This window comes from Cololabis saira, chromosome 21, assembly GCF_033807715.1.
Source record: "Cololabis saira isolate AMF1-May2022 chromosome 21, fColSai1.1, whole genome shotgun sequence".
NCBI lineage: Eukaryota > Metazoa > Chordata > Actinopteri > Beloniformes > Belonidae > Cololabis > Cololabis saira.
This window is the reverse complement of record NC_084607.1, coordinates 16,521,345-16,543,523: the sequence shown is the minus strand read 5'-3', so window position 1 is coordinate 16,543,523 and position 22,179 is coordinate 16,521,345. Positions and strand designations below refer to the sequence as shown.

Sequence of the window (22,179 nt, the reverse complement as noted above, 5' to 3'; positions counted from 1 at the left end):
ATATATATATACATATATATATATATATGTGTATATATGTATATATGTATATATAAGTCAAGTATCAAATTTGACTTATACTGAGTCTTATTGATAAGTATCAAATTCATTGATAGATTTATTCATACTATACGTCCTCACTTCACTTGAAGCATGAACAATATATATATATATATATATATATATATATATATATATATATATATATATATATATATGTATATATATATGTATATGTATATATGTATATATATATATATATGTATATATGTATATATATATGTATATGTATATATATATATGTATATATATGTATATGTATATATATGTATATATATATATATATATATATATATATATATATATGTGTATATATGTATATGTATATATTGTTCATGCTTCAAGTGAGGACGTATAGTATGAATAAATCTATCAATGAATTTCGTCAGCGGGAAATCAATAAAGAACAGCACTAGTGTCATTAAATGCGATGACAAATATATGTGTATATATGTATATGTATATGAACGCCCATCACTCATAGAGTCTCAGAGTAATCAACCATATATACGTTTTGTAAAACTCAGGAATATAAGAGACAAGGCAGTTATTAATAAGCATTTATTTATGTTGAACAGTAAGGAACAATAAGGCTTGAACACAATATAATCCGGTAATCTGGTAAGAAGCTGGCAAGGTGAGTTAATTACAACAAAGAGCTGTTATGTGTTTTCATCATGTTGCTACAAATCTGTATAAACCCTACTTGGACTACAACAAACTATGAGGTGTCTCGTAAAACAGTTTTGACAGTTTTGTCAAAAATCAATACAACAAGAAAGATATAAAAATGACATTTCCTGTTGGTTCTATTAGTATTTCATCTGCACACACTTATTCTTCACCATTACTTTATCATACATACATATGCTTTCCTTGTCTCTATTCCCTGTCACGTTCAATGTTCTGAGTGACCACTCTCTTTAATTGCATTTCCCCACCCATTGATTATTTAAATGGTGTTCCTTGCCACACAGTGAGCATCTCAGTGCCTGCAACACAACAAAGTCACATCAGAAACAGAGGCCATCACCTTCAGCTCGGCTGGAGCCTTGTGTGCTCGTCTTTTACGATCTACTTATTATTCTGAAAAAGCACACATGATTGCAACTAGTCACTGCAAAAAGGTTTGTAGACTGGATTAAAGTATTGCACTGTTCTGACATTTATTCAAATGACATGTCATTTACAATACCTGGGAATTTGCAGTCTCTCTTTAACTACATTCTAAATGCAGCTTCCTCTCATGTAAGTAATTTAAATGTCATCTTCTTTTCAGACCGTCCTTTTTCAGCTTGCGTTACACCAGGAACTTTTTACCAGTGACGTGTAAATTCACTGTGATGCAGGGTTTCTATGGTGACACAGTTCTTTTAATACTCCTATGTACAGAAGGAAGCTCAAAAAACTTAGTGAGTCCATGTCAAGGTGCAACAAACAGAACACGGTGAATGTGCCTAAACACATAACACTAATAACATGCTTTCAAGCATATGGCATCTTATCAAAATGCACTCTAGCAAAGATCAATTTTAAACTGCAAGCTCCATCTCAAGTGTTGGATTATCGAAAGCAGATACTTTATTTAGTGACCACTTAAGGATACAGAGTAGAGTCGCAAGAAAGAGCTCTCACACAAGTATATAGCAGGCTATGACTATTTCTCTTATCAAAGCACAGTATATATACAGTACATATTCTTCGAATTATCTTCAAAAAACAAACACAAGTTTTTTGATAGTGTAAGCTACATTTGGTAAAGTTTTTGAGTAACTGGTAGTAAATCGTTTTTTTTTGCCCCACTGCTTTTATACAGGGCATAAAAAACCCTATTTTTTAAAGAAGCTTGTCTAAGTTCAGTCTCAGTATTCTTCCTTGCTTTTACACATTCATTTCTTTATTAGGCCCAGAAAATGCACATATTTCTCATGCACACTACAGAAAATTAAAGACAAAAAACATTCATTATCCCATAAATCTTGTGATATACTTCCCATTGCCATATAAATGGTAATGTGCTCGTCAAACACAGGAGAAACACAGAGAGATATATGTACATGTTTTTGTTTGTTTTCGTTTTGCAGTGGACTTCTTCGAACGACTTATGTCCTTGACATAAGTAGGAGGGTTGACAAAGCAAACAAAACTCACGTCTTAGAAAAGAAACTTGAAGAACATTTATCCATTGAAAAGATGTCAAATCAAACTATGTATAAGCGTGAAACCTGTGGAATTTTTACACAGATATAAAATTGTTGTTAACCTTTTCTCAACAGTTGGTTTAGTTGAGAAAATCTAGTGACAACGTAAATAACTTCCTGAAGCCCCCCCCACCCCAAAATACAACAATTACTAAAATGGCTATGATATTTTTGAGATAAGAGTAGAAAAGTAGTTGTCAGCTTGACTTGCATGTCAGCCATTTTCTCTACTTCCCCCGAACGGCGAGCCCGGTCAGCCACTGACTACCAATAACTATTTAACAATTGCTTCAAAAGAAAACCCAAATATCCCTTTAACATAACCTTATAATAACAAAGCCCTTTTCCCCTTATAAGCGAATAAGTAATCAAATCAACAACAAACAGCAAATCCGCCAGACCAGTCAGCATGAAGGATATTTCAAAAGCCAGCTTTGTTTTTGCTTTGTTTCTTTTTTTTCTTTTTAATGGTAAATATGAGTACATTTTAAATTCATTCTTGTCTGGTACGATAAAAAGAGAATAGAGAACAAATAAACTGCAATCACCCCCAGAAATTCCCCACAACCACGACTGTGTTTTTCAGATCAGACTCATTCATCAAGACGTCTTCATCCTTGTATACCTCTTCACTCTTCTGCAGAGCCAGGGACTTTATTGGCCCTTTTCGACTAGTACCTACTCAGCGTGTATTGTGATGACGTCAGATACAGGGCCGACGCAGCACGCTCAGAACCTCGGCAGAAAAGGTACAGAAAAAGTATCTACTTGGCACGCCTTTACCCGTCTCGGTCCGTAGTGGAGAAGCGCAAGACGGGGGCGTGGCGAGTAGAAGCGCGCAGAGTATGTACTGGTGGAAAAGGGCCATATGTCTCTTGGCTCTGTAGAGCCGGGAGCCTTTATTCACTTGTGGCCTTCTTTAGATGGTCTGGCTCCACGGAGACCAGCTGGGAGCCCTCCGTCATCTCCAGAAGAGCGTGCATCTCTGGGCCGTCTACAGTCACCAACTCCCCTTCCTCCACCTCCACGTGTACGTCGAGCCCGTTCTCCTCTCCGTCTGAATGGGCCTCCGCGTCGGCCACCTCCACCATCTCCGTGTTCTGCACCACCTCCTCATCGCCTTCTCGGATCTTCTTAACGTGGAAGGTGAAGGGGGGGACTCGATACACGGTGGTCTTGGAGCGGCGGTGGACTTTGTGATCAGGGTTGAGGGACTTCTTTATCTTGTCCTTGGAGCTTCTTATCTTATTTCTGCGTTCCATGTTGGGTGTCATGCGGGTCCCAAGTTTGCCAATCTTTTGTTTCGTCTTCTCCAGGTTGTCGCGGGTTTTCTGCCTCGTCTTCTCCAGGTTTTCACGGGTGCGCTGCTTGGTCTTCTCCAAGTTTTCCTTGGTCTTTAGTTTGTTCTTCTCCATTTGCTCTTTGGAGAAGACTTTCTTTATGTTATCCACCTGCTGCTTGGTGGTGCGTTGGAGGCGCTTTGTGCGGGACTCTTCAATAATCTCCTCAATCTCAACCTCTTCATCGGAATTGAGGTTGGCTTTCACCGCTTCTTGTTCCTCCTCGGGTATTTGCTCGAGGCCCTCCACTGGGTTACCCTCAACTGACTGTGCTGTCTTGGCTTTGGCTTCCTTTGGCACCTTCACTTGATCCTGAGGGATGCAAAATAAAAAAAAAGGGGAAGAGAGACAGAAACCTATTAAAACACAGAATCAAATCAATAACCTTTTTCAAGTTCACAATCTAGCTGACTGTCTTATTGTACGGTTAATGTAAACAATCACATTTACTTTCATACACAATAAAAATTGTGTGCCCAAAAACGTGAGGGAGATGGACTTCGGTCAGGAATTAAACAATAAAGTATGTGATTATGGTACTTTGCAGTGTCATGCATCGTTTAAACCGCTAACCGTACAGTAGTTGGTGCAGAGTGCCATCTGGTGGTAGCAATCGCATAAACAGGAACAAACTCCATTTATTTAAAATTTCAAGTCTCAGAAACATTAAAGCATGCGTGGATACAGAAATATGTTTCATATGAAGCATAAATGAAACAATAATAAAGCAATAGGGCTTTTATTATCTACTACTCCACTCATAGTGAAACCAAAACCAACTGTAGTTCAGTTGTTCTTGACATCTGTCATTATTTCCTTGTAAAAAAGCACAGCCTTGCCTTCTGTTGGGTATTAAATATCCACCACAGTTATTAGTGAACCATTGTAAATTGAAATATATTTTCAAAATTATTAAACCATGCAAACATGCAAGTTAGGCTGTTTGGATTTTATTGAAAAGACTCAGCAGTTAGTACAGCTTTAGTTTTAAGATCTGCAGTGTATACACACACACACACACACACACACACACACACACACACACACACACACACACACACACACACACACATATATATATATATATATATATATATATATATATATATATATATATATATATATATATATATATATATATATATATATATATATATATATATATATATATATATATATATATATATATATATCCACTCTGAGAAGTAAAGGAGTAATGTCTTTATTTTGTTCAATAGCAAGGAAATTTAGTCCCTACATTATGTTGGCTCATAAGTTAATTCCCTTGTAATCCCTTACTTCAGGTCTTAAAGAATCAAACTATGAAGTTTTCACTGAATTCACAAGGAATGTCTATGTCTTTGTCACAATCACATAAAAAAACAAAACTACAGGATACTGCTGTAATCAAACAGCTTTAAACGAGCCAGTATACTGAGGTAATATGCAGCTGTTTGGCGAAACATTGTGCGTGCAGACGTGCATGACGGCGTCAACGAGTGAGAAAAATTAGACTGATATTTAAAAATGATGTCCTAAAAAGTCAGATTTTTTTAACAATTTAAATAATCTTAAATTTTTACAATTTTTACAGACGGAAGTGGAAAATTTGTATTTATAATAATAATGCAATTTTTTATGTTACTTTGTTCTTATCAGAGTAATACATCCTTTCACTCATTGCCTTTGAATATTCTTTCTTTTCCACTTGAATTATTTTCTTTTTTGTGCCTTTTTTACCTTTTATTTTCTTGTATTGTAAACACAGATACTGTTAAAGCTACATTAATATAACTGCTTGTTTATTCATTATTTATATTTCCAAAATAAAATACATTTCACTTGGTTTTATTCAAAATTGCCTCAAGGGAGCAATGCAGTCAACAAAGATGTCTCTTATTTGAATACTGTCAAATATAAATATAAATATTAATATATACAGTACAGACGCTCTTGTTTGGACACGCTTTCCCATTTGTTTGAATGAGAAGGTGTGTCCAAACTTTTGGTCTGTACTGTATATGTGTATATATATATATATATATATATATATATATATATATATATATATATATATATATATATATATACATATATATATATATATATATATATATATATATATATATATATATATATATATATATATATATATATGTGTGTGTTTTTCTTAAGTTGAACACAGGCTCACTTGAAACAGATTTGAACAATTGCTGATATGTTTCTCTCCTCCATCCTAACACCCAACACTAGGAAAAATGTAAAGACAAATGGCGGAGTGAGGAAACCATGGTGTAATAAATCAACCATTATTGGCACGTAAACAGATCCTTTCAGACATGTGAGCATCTTCATCGTCCAATTTCACTCGAAGCGTCGCTTCAAATTTAATCATTGCCGGTTCTACCCTTCAACACCTTTCTCTTTTATTTAAAGGCACTGCTTTCTTGACAGCAGACTCTTACAATGGAGAGGGACCATACAATTTGGCATAAACTAGTTTGTTGTATTTAGAAAGAAAGATAATAGCTTTTATTCCTAATATATCACTTCTAAATGACAAAGACCTGACAGATCACATATACAACGCAGATTCACACCCGAAAGAGTGCAATCACATGGTGCTCCCATAAGACGGACATCACGTCTTCATCAAGTTCTGCGTGTAGTGGACCCGGCCAACTCCAACTGTGTGCGTTTATTTTGAGCTGGCCTTTCCCTGTCTCTGAATTCCTATTGCCATTCACGGGCTCGGGGCCACCGCATAGTACGGATGCCCCCCTTCCTGTAGGGCAACAGATCAACACAGCTCTCCGTCGCCATGGCAACCACCTCCTCACGTTGTCCCTGTGGGTGGTGCAGTTTAGCTGGACTAACAGCTGAAATCCCCACAACAATGTACCCATGTCATTTACTGCAATTAAACAAAAATAAACCGTCTGTGCACGTCGAGAGAAGGTTGAGTTATAATAACACGCATGAGAGCTATTTTAAAATGCACGTGCACGCAATCTGATGCCATATTTTCCATGCGTAATTATCCAGCGTTTTAGCAGATTTTACCATCATTTTTATCGATTAAAAGGAAAAAAAGAAGAAGAAGAAGCAGGATTGTACATGAGCGGTGGCAGGAGGAAGCCCCTGAAAGTCGGCCTACATCTCAAAAGATCCCTAATTAAAACCATAATGAACAATACTGCAGGGGTGGGAGTAAGTTACTCCACAGCTGGAAGGTGGCAGGAGCATTCAATATCTGTCAGGTGCGTTTGTGATTTCCCATCTAAGCAGTCTGCTTCAGTTATAAATAACCCAGCTTGGCGTCTACTTCCCCTCTTAGAGCCTTTCATTTGATCTGGTCGGAGTTCTGTCAGCCGGCTCAGTTCTGTCCAAACATTTACTACAAAATCTGATGTCACACAGCTATAGAGTGCAAAACGACTAATACAAATGTTTGTCTTTTATTCATGCTTTGATTATCGGATGTTTTAGATGACTATAATGTTCAGAGTATCTCTATATAATTGTGACATACTATATATACCATAATAAGGTAACAAAAATAGTTTGGACATATCATTACATCAGCCTTTGTTCAAACTTTCAATGCTCAAAGGAAAATTTCCTGCTTTAATCAAAACCAAGAGGAAGTTGTGATGATATCAGTGAGAGTTGCTTGGGTTTCCTGCCTGATTACAAAACACAAGAGTGAAAGCTTGAGGATGAAAACGCTAACTCCACCGTCGCACCCGTGTTACTTCCCTCTCCTTCCCATTTCCCAACAGTGGAAAAACTGGGCTAACTACCAGGTGTCAGCAGAATGGCATCCAGTGAGTATAAAGCGCTCTTGTTAAGGTTTCTTTCCTGCAAAAGTGACATAAAGGCCCCTCGTGGAAAGCTTGGTTGTAAAATGTATTTTTTGGAGTGTCTGTGTGTGTTTAATTGGATGTAAGAAGCCATACTCTCTCAGGAATCATAAAACATGAAATAATAATTGAAAAATATTACATTTATATAATTGAGACAGAATATGGGAAGCCAGCTGAGTCAGAAGCCAGGCCACAGTGCTGGTCCTAAGCCTGGATAAATGGGGAGGGGTGTGTCAGGAAGGCATTATCTCTACCAAATCAATAGGTGGAACACAATGATCCCCTGTGGCAACACCTATAAAGGGAAAAGTCAAAAGAAATTGGTTTACACATGTGAGGCAAAAAAAAAAAAAAAAAAAGTAAGAGCATCAAGAAGCAGCAACCCCTCGCTTTGAACTCACAACCCTCCCGGGAGCTGGATACTAATCTTCCATCCCGAATCTCAACCAACAGTGTAAATCTGTCGTCAGAAATAACACAACAGCCACGCTGTTCACTGATGGCACATTAACAGAAGCATGGAAATTCTGTCCGACTCCAACAAGGGCTTTGTAGTAAAGTAATCCACAGTTGCCATGGGCAACGGAGGAAACAGTGCCCTCCCTCAGCACTGTACTGAGACGGCAGCGGCTCTGACAAAATCCGCAGGCATCCGTCTGTCTCCGTTCCCATCGCTGTCCCGCTATCTTCCGTTACAAGACCGCAGTAATCCGCAGACATGTACAGTTGTCGTGAGTGACAGCAATTCAGACAGTATGTGACGGGTTGTTAAAGGACAAAGTGCTTTGAATTATTACTTCAAAAGCTTCATGCTCACTAAAATACCTGTTACAGATACTTTCCCTTTTTCCTGACTGTAAAGGAGTTATTATAGAGAAAAATATTGCAGCATAACAATCATAATCTAACTCAGATATATTGTAAATGCTAGGACGCATATGACTTATGGATGCTTTTAATGACAGTATACAAACAAGCACGTCATCTAACTGTAATACATTCATGAGGTTTAATATCAAAGTCACAGTTTTACTACAAAGGTGATCCCAATAAAGCAATATTCCTGATTACAATCTGCTTTTAAAGACCCAAAAACATTTCATTATTTTCCATTTTTCGGATTAATAAGAATGAATAAATGTTGGATAGTCTCAAATAGCATGGTTACTTGCAAGACTGAAAAGTTGCAGCTTGCTAGAAAAATGCAGCAAGTCTCTGTAATATCTATATAAGGAATCCATGCCCGATAATTGATGATCCAACTACATGCGCTCAAATATTTAGGAGGCTTGTAGATAAACAGAGATACTCCATTCCTTATGAGGCAGTGTGATGAAAGGCCGCTCTGGTGAGTCACCGGAGCAGCTGTCGTACCCCATCCCGTCCTCGCAGCTGTGCACTTAGCTTTCACAATGAGTGATATCACTGACCCATGCGCCCATTGAGGAAGGGAGAAGGCCAAATGAGTGGGAAGCATGAGGCAGAGGTGGAGGTCTGCATGTTAGAGCCCTGCGGTCATGCTTTGATCTCCCAAGAGGTGCCTGATGCCTAGAAGAAGGACACTAATATGCTCCGGTTAGTGATGTTGATGCGTCCATACTCTCTCCTAAATAAAGCTCAAATAACTCAGAGGACCAGCCACCGCCTACTACCTTGGGCATTTTGCCGGGTGAGTCATATGGCAGAGGGTGAAAGGCTAATTCTGCCTCATGAAGCCACATTTTAATGGAAAGAAACAAAAACTACACCTATAGATTTACATTTAAGTGTCATAATTTAAATGGATGCATCAAGCTCACTGTCTGAAGGCAGTGTCATTCAAGTAAAGGAACTTTTACACATCACTTGGTCATGTCAGGGAATGGTTCACACCACTGGAAGGAATTTCTTCAGGAAAGCCCTTTTCCATAGTTTCCATAGTCCATAGTTCCCACATCCAGGACTATAAAACCCCTGGAATCTCTGCGTGGCCAATCCCTTGCAATGGGCGGGAAATGACTTTTCCACTGCTGGAATATATTACACAAATATTCCTTTCTCTCTCGTGTCATGATCCATAGTAACCAGTGAAGTCAGTTCTGCGCTTTCAGCCGAATACTCATTCCTTCTCCAGCTTTTCCTTTTAATTTAAATCCAAAACGGGGATTTGTGTTGCCTCCTTTCCATACGTGTCACGGAAGAAGTTGCTCTGTGAGAGAATAACTTCTGACTCAGAACTTATTGATTGGTTGACACAAGTTGGTGAGACAAGACATACTGCTAATCGTTCATTATTGTTGCTTTGCTCGGAATCAAGCTGTTAAAGCTGTTTAAGTCATATAACTGACATTTATTATGAGTTAATTTCCACCTTACATTATGTTTTCATTCCTTTTTTTTCCAGCTGTTTCTCTTCGTAGGGGTCGCCACAGCAGATCACTGCGCTCTGGATATTGATTCGACATAGATTTTAACATTGGATGCCTTTCCTGACATAACTGTCCCCATTTATCTGGTCTTGTGACTGGGACCATGAGACGGTAGGGCAACAGGAGCACTGTGGGGATCAGTGTCCTGCCCCGGAGCACAACCACCCCCTACGACTGAAAGGTCTCAGTATCTATGCAGCCATAGTCTTCCTGGTGGAATGACTCACCTGCTAGGTTTAATTAAAACAGCTCTTAATTTAAACTACATTTCCAGAACTTCTTTAGAAAATGTGCATCGGATACCATGAACGTTTACGCAAGCAGTAAACCTTATTACAGCTTTCATGTTTCAAGTCTATTCAGAGAAAATAAGTCATTGAACTGCTGCAAGTAGCTCTACATCTGCATGCAAAAGCAACGTTTGCAGTTTGGACTGGATGTAATTAAGGCACATATTATTTATAGACGAATCATGATAAATGTCTATGTGGGTGCAAAATGTAAAAGCTAGGTTACATTTAACCTACAGTGTGCTGGCATGCTCCCTGCAGCAGCCAATAATTCACATACCAGCTTCAAGAACAGCGAGCTGTCGCAGCGGCAGTGAAATACACCACCGTGGTAACCTGACGGAGGGGCTGCACAGAGGCTTTTACTTTCACAGCAACGCGGCAGGATTGTAACGGTTGGTCCTTAAAACTACAGGGCTGGACCTTTATTGGCTTTTTATTAGCGTTAGAAAATTAAAAAAGGTTATTAAATAGTTGTTTGTAGTAGTCCCAAAAAGAATGATACTTCAGCTGCAGTAACTTGTGGCGTATACATGACAGCTTCCTTTAATAAAGCATCTAAGAAAGAACATGTGTCACGTTTGTTAGTTAGTGAAGAGGGAGGACGGCTACAACAGTTAAACTTGAGTGTCTCGGCCCCCCAGGGTGGTAAATCCTGTTTAGTGCTGTGATGTAGGGATATTGAGATGATGATGTGTGAGATGAGTGGGCAGCTGCAGCCGGAGATCTGGGATCTAGACTTTTAAGAGGTGCAACTCAGACTCAGAGCGAGCTCTTGTGGACCAAGATAAAGCACTCAGCAGGGTAAAACACGATGAAATGTCAACGCGGCCATTTACTGAGAGGTGCTTCGTGGTTTAAGTGCAACTCAAATACGCCGCAGTGTGGTTTCGGATCCGTAAGCCATGGCTAATTTATTAAATTAGAGCAGAAATAATATTAGATAATCCTAAAGAATGTATCAGACATATGTGCAGCTGTTTCACGTGTTAACGTGGCGTGGGTCATCTTTCTCCTGCTCTTTTTAGAGTAAAACAAGAACAGGAAAGGATAAAGTAACACTATCAGATATTACACCTCCTGGCTCCCCCACACACACACACACACACACACACACACACACACACACACACACACACACACACACACACACACACACACACACACACACACACACACACACACACACACACACACACACACACACAAAAGCACCAGAGCGTTGTATACTTGATCTAAAAAAGCAGAAAGTAACTTCTCTGTCTGCCGGTGGTGCATTTGTCCGTTCATTCAGCACAACTAGCATCGAATGAGCATTCAAAATGCTCATCCCTATCCACATAACTGTATATTTAATGTTAGTCCCGGAGAATGATGTAGGATGCAAGAACAACGTGCTTAAGCATTCTAAATCATAAAGTGAAATGAAGAATGAAGTGAAAAAGAAAGTTCTTTGCTTTGATCTAATTACTTATCGTGGACAAAATTAAGTGAAAAAGAATGTTTTTTGCTTTGAGCTGATCTAATTTCTTATCGTGGACAAATATGTGCGTGCGAAAGCAGCCTGCACCCAGATTTGGCAAAACAAGCCGAAAGAAATAATAAACTGGCTCCATGATGTCGCTGGCTGCTGCTGAGCAACATGGCAGAGAAATAAAAGCAGAGGAAACGCTGATGTTTAGATATTAAAGAAGTCATTTGTCCTTTTCTTTCTGACACTGCGACGAAAAGATGATAACAGTCATGTCTGTATAGAAAATGTAAGAAAGCTGTATCTGCTGTGACAAAAAAAGTACAAATTTGTTTGTTGGCCAACCCCACACATTTAATTCACTCAACCTACAAGCTTTGTTTTCAAAGTCTTCAATAGTTCAAATTCCTCAATTAGTTATTAGATTTGTTTGGGCAGAACCACTCGTGGATGCTCAGTGACGAGCGAGTCTGAGTGCTTCCTTGCTATATTTGCATATTCAGCATAGAAATGTGACAGTAAATATGGTAACTGTAATATCTAAAACCTTTGATTCATTTCCTGAGGCCTTCACAGCACCGCCGTTCATGAAGTGGACCTGGTTGGAGCTCAGTTGAAGAATCAAGCACTTGTCTTTTGAGTGACAGCTGCCCTGCAGTCTGCAGCCGCGGATAGTTATCACTTTATTAACCTTTCACACTTTCTGTGAACTTGAAGCCGTGAATAAAACCAAACAGAGCAAACCGTCCTTACTTTAAAAGGTAATGTGGCTGCTTGTGCTTTGATCAGCTCAGATCAGTCTGAGATCGGTTCAGAACTGAACTGAACTGAATTAAAATGGATTGAATTTAACAGAACTGAATCCAGAACTGCTAAAGCTGCATGAGCTCATCCAAATTTGGTTTACTTTACCTACTGATGAGAATTTGATGTCAATAGCAAAACAAACTAAAAGAAAAAGCAAATAAGTGTTAAATTCCAACCTGTGAGATGCAATAAATACAGGTTTGAAGTTAAAATTTTAACAAATGTGTGATCGAACAATACTCTGGAAATCTGAATTTCCAACACCTCAAATATAGCAGTGACCGTTTTTCCAAATATACTATGTATTATAATTCATGACAATCTGCATAAAAGACATCTTCAGTATAACACTCCTTCTGAGCCCTGGCCTGTAAATGGTTCCTGGGGTGGTTACGGTTTCTGCTGGGTTTATGGTCCCAGGCAGCTGTGCTTTCTGCGGGTCTGTGGAGCATCACACCCGCTGCTCGGTGGTAATCAGGCACGGCTAAAAGCCTGCACCATCCCGGAGTCTGATGCCAGATTATTACCTCGCTTGGATGGAACACAGAAGCCTGCTTGGTTGCCCCTCAGCCCGCTCGACCCTCGCCTAACCCAGCTCAGCAGCCCACCTTGGAGCCTCCTGGACCCTCCTGGACCCCCCTGGACCCCCTGGACCCCCCCTGGACCCCCCTGGACCCTCCTGGACCCTCCTGGACCCCCCTGGACTCTCCTCTCTGCCCTTCCACCTGGACCACAGATACACCCGGGGCTTCCTGCTGCCTCCACTCCCCCTCTACCTAAATAAATCCCTTTAAGTCCTTCATCCCACAGTCTTGTGTTTGCTTTTGGGTCCCGACATCACCAAAGCCTCAACAGGTTTTGGTCAAAAAGCATTTGTCCATATATCTTTTTGAAATATAGATGAAGATATCTTTTATTTCGAACATAAGCACAAAAAATAAAATAAATAAAGCAGCAAAACAATAAATCAATAAAATAAAAAGAACAATAATAATCAATAAATAATACATCTACCATTGTAAACAAAGTAGATGAGAATTAATAAATATAATGTGTCATGCTCGAAAAAGGAGTAGGCAGAAGTAAAAACATATTACTTCCTACCCATTGAACTCAATACTATTTTTTCAGTTGGACCCTTGTTATTAAATATGAAAGAAAAGAAGAAACTTGACATAGTTAAAGGTTGCACAAATTAATAGTAATAATTTTATACATTTAAATTGTGTTATACTCGAGTATTAATCACTTATTTATTTTGAGTTATTTACCTTGAGTCCCTGTATTCATCTATACGTAAAAGCATACATTAATACTTGAAAAGATTCTTTCAAAGTATTTTTTTTTCCAATTTTTTCTTTTTATGCTGATCCCCTCGCTGTAATGCTGCTCGTAAACATGAACGACTGAACAGAACTTGACATATGTGGGCCCACGTGAAGCTTAACTTAGAAGTGGCTTAACGTGACAGTTGACACGCAGGAGTGAAATGAAGAGCCTCCTCGGTGCACTTTTTCCACCCACCCAGGTAAAAGAGGGTCAGTGCGCCGAGTGTCGTGGCAAATGCTGAATGAGCCTCGCCCTTCGGTCTAGATTAGACTTCTGAGTGGGAGTGAAATGCACCACGTTAATAGTGGGAGCGATAAGGGAGAGAATCTGAGAAGGGAGGAGAGCAAGCGCCAGCGGGAGGGGCAGAGATGCCAGCCGGATGAATCAGAACACCAACTTGGTGCTGCCGGTCGAGTGCTTTTCAGCTGAGTCTGTTGCTCTGGCCTGTGTGTATCAGTGATGTTTGTAACTACTCTTTTGTTGTGATCCTGACATCTGATCCAGGCCTGGAAACAAAGATTTAGTTAGATGTTGCCAAGGGATTTCCCACTGACTCACTTTATCCAATGTCTCACTGCAGAAACATCTTTTTTTTATTTTTAAAAGTTGCTTGGAGCTGCTGCTGAGGGGTCCGCTGGCCGTGGTCCAAGCTCTGGGAGATCTCTGATCCTGGTTCAGTCTAAGCAGGCCGTAACTAAGAAGGCATCGCCCCCTGATGAAGTTGGCTACATACCTATCACTGTGCTTGAGCTGAGGCCAGACGCGCCCAGATTCGCAGCAAGACCGTCTCACACTCTCGTGGACATACGCTATCATATTGCGTAAACCACATTCAGTCGCAGAATTACCGAGCTAAAGTGCATTACGAGTCCCAGATGAGGCCCAGCCTTGTTATACTTACAAATATCAATTAATTTTTAATCTCTTCTAAAAATGTTTCCACAGTCTTGTTACTTTGCTGTACTGAAAAGGAGCTGTTTAGTTATTGATTATGGAGTATTTATATTTAAATGATCCATCCTTTCATCCATTAACCCCCACTCAACCGAGTTTGGGGCGTGGCGGTCAGAAACTACTAGAAAAAAAAGACACTAGAAACTTTACTACTCATTGATTGTTCCCTATTTATCTTACTGTGTGGAATTGTGGGGATCCACCTTTAAAACCACCTTAAATTCAATAATAAAACGAGCCATACGTATCATCAATAAGGCTGATTACTACGCTCACACAGATCCACTTTTTCTAAATTCTCATGTTATTAAATTTTATGATTTGTTTTATTTTAAAATCATGCAAATTATGTTTAAAGCAAAATCAAAAATGCTCCCTGACCCAATACAGAGGTTCTTTTCAATTCAGGAGACTCGTTACACTCTTAGAGGTGTCTGCAATTTCACAGTACAAATAGCTAAAAAAGGTATGAAAAGGAGATGTGTCTCCATTACTGGAGTTAAATTCTGGAATGATGCCAACATAAATTTAAAAACATGTCATTCTTTTGTTGTATTTAAGAAAAAGGTTTGTAAAGCTATTTTTGAAGCTTATAAGTGCAAGTGACCATCTGTAAATGTTTCTTTGCTTTTCTATTGTTTCTTTGCCTTTTATTGTTTCTTTGCTTTTCTATTCTCTTTTTGGTTTTCTGGAGGTCGGTAGCCAAAAATAGAAAGTTGGTACTATAGGATAGGCTTTTATAAGCATTTTGCTTCAGCCTATGGCTTTTCAGTTATTGTTCAACACATTTTTTTTGGTTTTGTATGAAATGTTAATGCTGTGTACAATGTTTTTTTGGTGTTGTTTTGTGTTGCAATGACTGAATAAACTTCATTCATTCATTCAAACTTGAGCAAAAAGACCCTGATCTCTCTTCTTCCAACCTCCTCCTCTAGCTCCTCTTAGGAAATACTGCAGCATTCCCAGACCAGCCGAGAAATATAATCCAAGCAGTTTATCCTGGGTCTGCCCCAGGGCCTCGGCCCAGTTGGACATGCCCAAAACCCCTCCTGAGGGAGGATGTCGAGGAGGCATGGTCCGGATGCCTGAAAAACTCTTACTGGCTCCTCTTGATGTAGAGGAGCAGTGTGAGGGCCACGTCCAGCCACCCTTCACAGGGAACTCAAGCCAGATCCCGCCGCACCTTTGTTGCCCCTACAAAAGTTATGAACTTAGTTGATGAGAGAGGACGGGCCGCACAGAGTCCCAGTGGAAACTAATCCAGTTACCTCTATTTGTAAAGCCTGGACCAAGCACTCCATACTCCTGGACCACGCCACACCCCCACGAGATACCCCAAGGGGACACGGTCACATGACTTCCCCAAGTTTTCACAAAACATGTTGACTGATAAACGTTAAATGTATAGATTTGTTGATGCTTTAGTTGAGATACCATAAACTGAACTGATTTCATGTCAGTAAACTTGAGTTCTTATCAGCTGTGTTCCTTTGTCTGTACAAACAAAACTATCTCCAGCAACACCCCGCGCTATCTGCCAAACGTTTTTACTGAGCCTTTTTGTGACAAACCTGACTGCTTGAATCTTAGATGAAGTATCTGTGAAGACAAGAGTCCTGGGAGTCGCACCTCGGCAGACTTTCTCCACCAACAGCTGACAGTTATCGGACCCTGACAGTTATCGGACCCTGCCATCGCTGCGCCTGGATTGTTGGAAGGTGAGCAGGAGGATAAGTGCAGCTTCACAACAAATACCTTCTTGCATTTCTAACCATCGCTGAGCTGAGAAACTGCAGGAAGAGATTCTTTTTTTAATTATACTGTTAACAGAAGCTAACTGATGTCATCTGTTCCAGAGAACCAGCGCAGCCTTCTAACTGCATGAATGTTGATTTTGTCACATTTATTTGCAAAAGTTAATACAGCCTCTTTAAATCTGATGATTTTGTTTTCTTTTTATCTAAAAAGGATATAATATTCTGATTGTTGTGGGTCTTAGTAAATGCAACCCCTGCCAAAAATTGTGTGGTACCAACAGAATCACTTGTAGATCCACTTATAGCAGGAATAATTCGCAGTAAAATCATGACCTGTATCACTTTATCAGTCTCTCAAATGGTTGTGGAAGAGTTTTAGTCCATCCTTCTTTAATCAGCTCTTGTCCTGCTGCAGCATTTCAATCGGGCTGACGTCTGGATTTTGACCCGGTCTTTCCAAAATCGTGATTTAAAATAAAAAATAAATTCATTTTTGAACCATTCAGATGTATGGGTAGTAAATATGGTCTTCTGCTGAAATTATGCGTTTAATTTTCACAAACATGGAGCGAGGCATGAATGCCAAACAACTGTGCTCTGGTCTCATCTGTCAGTTGGTAACTGTCTGACGTCTTGTGGTTTGTTCAGATTCAGTTTTTCAAATCTCGTTCATGCTTCCCTCAGTTTTTCTCCCGGCAAACCTTACAGACAAACACTTTTCTTCTAATTGTGGTGGACTTTAACATCCAACATGCTCAGTGAGGCCTGTGTGGTCTGAAATTGGAGATTTTTTTTTTTTCCAAGGCCGTTTAACTTTCTGAACTCTGGGTAAAATCGCTGGGACTCCACCGCTGCGAAGATTGGTAACTGGTTTGAATACTTTCCACTTGTGAATAACTTTTATCACTGTGGAGCTCTAAACTCCAAATTGTTTGAGAACAAGTTTATTACGCTTTCCAGAATGATACGCAGCAATAACTGCTTCTCCAAGACCACTGCTTGTTATTGGTGTAAAGGTATAAATCCGTTACTCAGTACATAACTCGGTTTTGAGGTCACAGTATGGTTCAATTTCGGTACAGTAAGGGGGAAAATAAAATAAAAAATAAATAAATTAAATACAAAACTTAAATGCTTTTTGTTTAATTTTCAACATTTGAAAACAATGGTTTACACATTTCCTTATAAAAATGAAACCAAAAAATTATATAGCCTACACTATATATATATATATATATATATATATATATATATATATATATATATATATATATATATATATATATATATATATATATATATATATATATATATATATATATATATATATATATATATAAATAAATAAATAGGAATAAAAAATAGAAAACTGCTCAAATTTATTACCAAGTCCTTAAATAAATAAAGTATTCTCAAATTAAACAAATATATTGGCTTGGTGCCGTTTAAAATGCGTTATGAGGTTTGACGTGTTACCAGAAACAAGCCTGGATGTGGGTGAACAACGTCGGCACACTGCTCTCGTCTTATCTTTGTTGGTTTCAATTTACCCACTAAAATCCTATAAAGCAGTAAGGCATATACTTAATGTTGCCCACATAATGTCTTTTGGCTTCATTTTTGTTAAGTAAGGGAAAATGATCAAAGTTATATGTTATGATTTGACTGAGGCTGTATTTGCCTAATATGCATCCACACAAAGGCACTAACATTTGCACACGACTGTAGATTACAGCATTAAAACCACCATTAGACAGCTGTAGTATAAAAGATTACTGTTTTTCTTCCATAATGACTCATAAATCTTGTGAAGCCAAAGAGGTGAAAAAGAAGTAGTAGTGATTCATGAAGGAAAGCGGTGTCATTTTCAACCCAGTCAGGGAGAAAACATGCCGTGTTGGTGCAGGACATTGACTCACTGGTCATTTGCTGCACCCCCAAAGCTCTGATGACAGCTTGATTGTACACCATGCTGAGACAAGGAGGACCCTGAGCTGCGACAAGGACGGACACAGCCGTGGTTGTAACTCTAAGAGCCCATGCATGCTCACATCTCCAGGATGACACCCCTTGATGTATACTCACAGCTGATATGTAATATGCATTTGGTAATTACTGCGGCTGTGCTGTTGCCTGGAGATCCTGCAAGCTACCGTCACTGTGGGTTTAAATATAAAGCATCCCCATGTTCCCAGACTGGAAATTTTGAACTATGTGGCTATTCTCAGACCGGGCAACTAGGGCGATGTGAGAGAAAGAAAAAACAGCACCTGCAGTTAAAACCGAATAAAGCCCTGCAGTGCAAAATGTTTCACTTGTCTTACTGAAATTCCCCTGACATTGTAGATGAAAACCAATAGCAGTGAGGAATGGACACACACATAAACACACGGGCACACACACACATTGGTAATTCCATGGGCGTTTGCCTTAACCTCCACATGCCGTACCCCAACCCTTACCACATCCTTAGTCTTCTAAACATATCCCTAACACGTTAACATGCAAAGAGACAGTGGAAAGTGTTGAGGTTGGTTTGCACTGCTGCCACTGTCGGACTAGTCTACCTGTCGGTCAGTTAACCTACCAGTCGGTCACACTCAAAAAATAGACGCCTGGAGACCAAAACAGCTTCTACAACCACTTCAGAAACGCTGCAGCGACATGGGCATTAAAAATAAAAGTTTTAAAATCGGGATTTGTTGTTCTCCTGCAGCATCTGTCACTCAGACGGTTGCACAGACAGGAGCTGCACACAACAAGAGACACCTGCTTTACAAAATAATTTATCGACGTCTAGTGTCTATGATTGGATTTCTTCTAGATGCCAATAGTGTAATTTGCTCCCACAGTGAGCATCTCAGGAGGGCGATGTGAAACGTTCGAGGCTGCCAAAATAGACCCCAGAGTAAGTTATACTCACGCGAAGCTTGCAACCTAAAGATCCTCTTTGATATGTGATTTTTAAAGACATATCCTCTTTAGCAATCAGCAAGTTTGATCAAAAGCATGACTGACGTTGGCTTGGATTTTCTTTTCGATCAATTTATCACATGGGCGAAACCCGTCATACAATAAAAACGATTAAAGCAAAGTTGCTTTCCCTTTAGTTTATTTTTTTTTCTAAGCAAGACATGACGGCATGTCTTGCTAAAAAAAGAGCCGTTGGCAGTCCTTTGACTGATTAGTTCCCATCATTTGCACACGTAAATTAATTTCACTCTCACTCAAGTTATTTGTAATAGTTTCACTCTGGAAAAAATAGCCGTGACACATAAGATAAACAAATGCTCCAGTTCTCATATTTTTTGAATCATTAACTCAAGCGTGGCTGTGAGAGCTGCTTTTAGAGTCACTGGGTCCCACTTCTGGGAAATATTCACGATAAACGCCGTATTTACACCTTGCATGACAGCAGCCTGCCAACTATCTGTCCTCATGGCACCTCAGAGGAAGGGCGTTGGTTCTCAAGTAGCCCCCCCATGCCAGTGTTTATGGGAATTATATTTTTATTTACACCCACAAATCTTTATATAGTTTCATTGGGTAACTGTGAAGGCCTGCCGAGTAGGAGAGATCACTTTGTATTTTCCATGGGAGCCGCTGGTTTTCCCTCCCCTGGTGCGAGGAGAAAGGAGGCTCTCACTGAGCGTGTGCAGAAGTTTGTGTCTATGTACTGTTTTGACACTTTGCAAACATTACAGTTGTTTACATTTTTGGAAGGGGTGAGTCAGACATCTGTGTCATGGAAACCAGAAAGCTTTGGCTGTCTCTCTCTACATCCTGAAAGGACTAGCTGTCCATGTTTCATTTTCAATAAACAAGGGGTCAACTCATGCCACGGTGTGACTTTAATGCTCTCTGGCGAGAAGATGCCAAGAGGTTGCTCTGACAGGTAAATTTCACACGTCTTGCCGAATTTCCTTTAAGATGTGGGGAATGCAACACGCCCGGTTCTGTACTAGCATGTACTCTGAGTGTCACTGCAATGTTAATGTTCACAGGTGAGATTTTAATTATTTTGTTATGATCTCCACATTCTCACACAAAGGTGATCTCTTATGGATAAATCCATGCAATCAAAGTGATTAAAACGACAACAACACAAAAAACAATCTCTCCCCACACTTCACCTGGTAGATGAGGACTTTGAAGTTGCGTCTCTTGAGCAGCTCCTTCTCGTTGCTCTCCAGCTTCTTGATCTGGCCCGCCTGCCTCTCCAGGTTGTTACGCACCGACTTGACGTTCACGCTGACCTTGCGCACTTTGTCCAGCATTTTGTTGACAGTGTTGGCCGTGTCGATGTGGTTCTTGGACAACTTAGTCAGCTCCCCTTGGATGGTTGACACGGACTTCTCCATGGTCTCCTGCCGGGCCTCGAGCCCATTCTGGGTCAGCTGGATGTTGTCTACGACCCCGATTATCTTGTCGAGCAGAGACAGAACCATGACCCCATTCATCTGAGCTTCACTCTTGCCTCCAGAACCAGTGGTGAGCACCGGATCCCTTTCCTCAGCGGGGTCATCGTCATCTAACGCTGGCTCAGTGGCAGCACCTACGAGAGCTACCTCGTCGTCATCATCATAAGGGACTTCTGCATGGACTGCATGCTCCTTTTTGACACCTGTATCCGCCATGACCGTCAAGTCACTATCAAAGCTATTTGCAGTTCACTACAGAAAACACTGCTGAAAACCTACCCGGCACAGCCGATCTGCTCAAAACCCAGTGACTAATCCTTTCCTTTCCGTTCGGACAACTTTACCGACCACTTGTTTGCCTCTTCTGAACTTACTTAACTCTTTAAAATGTCTATTCACGCCAGGTCTCTCACACTCAGCCCTCTCTGTCTCTGTCCGCCTCTGCTCTGGGATGCCAGCCAGCCAAGGGGAGTGGGGGCCTCTCACAGCTGAAGCATGTGTGCCCTGACTCCAAATGCCTCTGCACCCTGTGAAACCACCCAGTCAGACTTTTCCCTTCTTACACCGGGCCTCCACCCACCACCTCCCCTGCGGCTGCAGGACTCCACCCCATTCTGTCCCCAAACACAGGGCAGAATGTTTCCAGACCCCACCTCTCATGATGACATGAAACACTTTCATGGGATGGTGAGGACCACTGGGGGGGAAATCATACTGTGGAAGTGTAACAAGGTCCACATTCCCTGAAATAATATAGCTGTTCTGTACAAATCAAATCCCACCAATTACATGTTGTGTTGACGTCTGTTTTACTTAGTTTAAATTAAACTAACATAAAACAAAAGATGTTGTTTTAATATGTTGATAGCCAATTCAGTCATGCAAAATATTGAAAAGGGGGTCTAAATATATATCTGATAATTATCTGAAAAATAATGGCCAATTAAATATTTTGACAGGTCTCTACTACTAATAAAAATAATGATGATAATAATGATAAATATTTTTTTTTACAAACGTTGTGATGTAGTTCTCCATAACGACAACTAGAGGGTATATTCTCGCTTTTAGCCAAATGCACTACCAACTTTATAACTTTTTCTGATTTTATTGTATTTCTATGTAATTTCTGTAATTTTTTTTCTTTTCTATAGTTATATTTTTAGCATGATATGTTTTCTTTTGCACGTACATGCATCTCCTCCTGGCACAGGCTGAACTCACTTAGTCACTACTACCCAAAACAACATGTTGTTGTAGTCATCATGTAACTAA

General features: G+C 39.8%; 1 protein-coding gene across 1 annotated transcript; it reads right to left on the bottom strand.

The window, feature by feature from the left end:
* Positions 1-607: 607 nt before the first annotated feature.
* cavin1a (caveolae associated protein 1a) lies at positions 608-21,455 on the bottom strand. The gene is made up of 2 exons (XM_061711351.1): positions 20,617-21,455; positions 608-3,913 (listed from the first exon to the last, which is right to left on the bottom strand). The coding sequence occupies exons 1-2, from the start codon at positions 21,118-21,120 to the stop codon at positions 3,161-3,163; spliced, it is 1,257 nt and encodes a 418-aa protein (XP_061567335.1). The 5' UTR covers positions 21,121-21,455; the 3' UTR covers positions 608-3,160.
* Positions 21,456-22,179: the final 724 nt, after the last annotated feature.

Excerpts from the sequence above, each read along its gene's own strand:
- cavin1a (XM_061711351.1), bottom strand. The coding sequence starts at position 21,120 with ATGGCGGATACAGGTGTCAAAAAGGAGCATGCAGTCCATGCAGAAGTC. Across the intron at positions 3,914-20,616 it reads TCAAAGTCCTCATCTACCAG|GATCAAGTGAAGGTGCCAAA; the intron begins GTGAAGTGTGGG and ends TGCATCCCTCAG.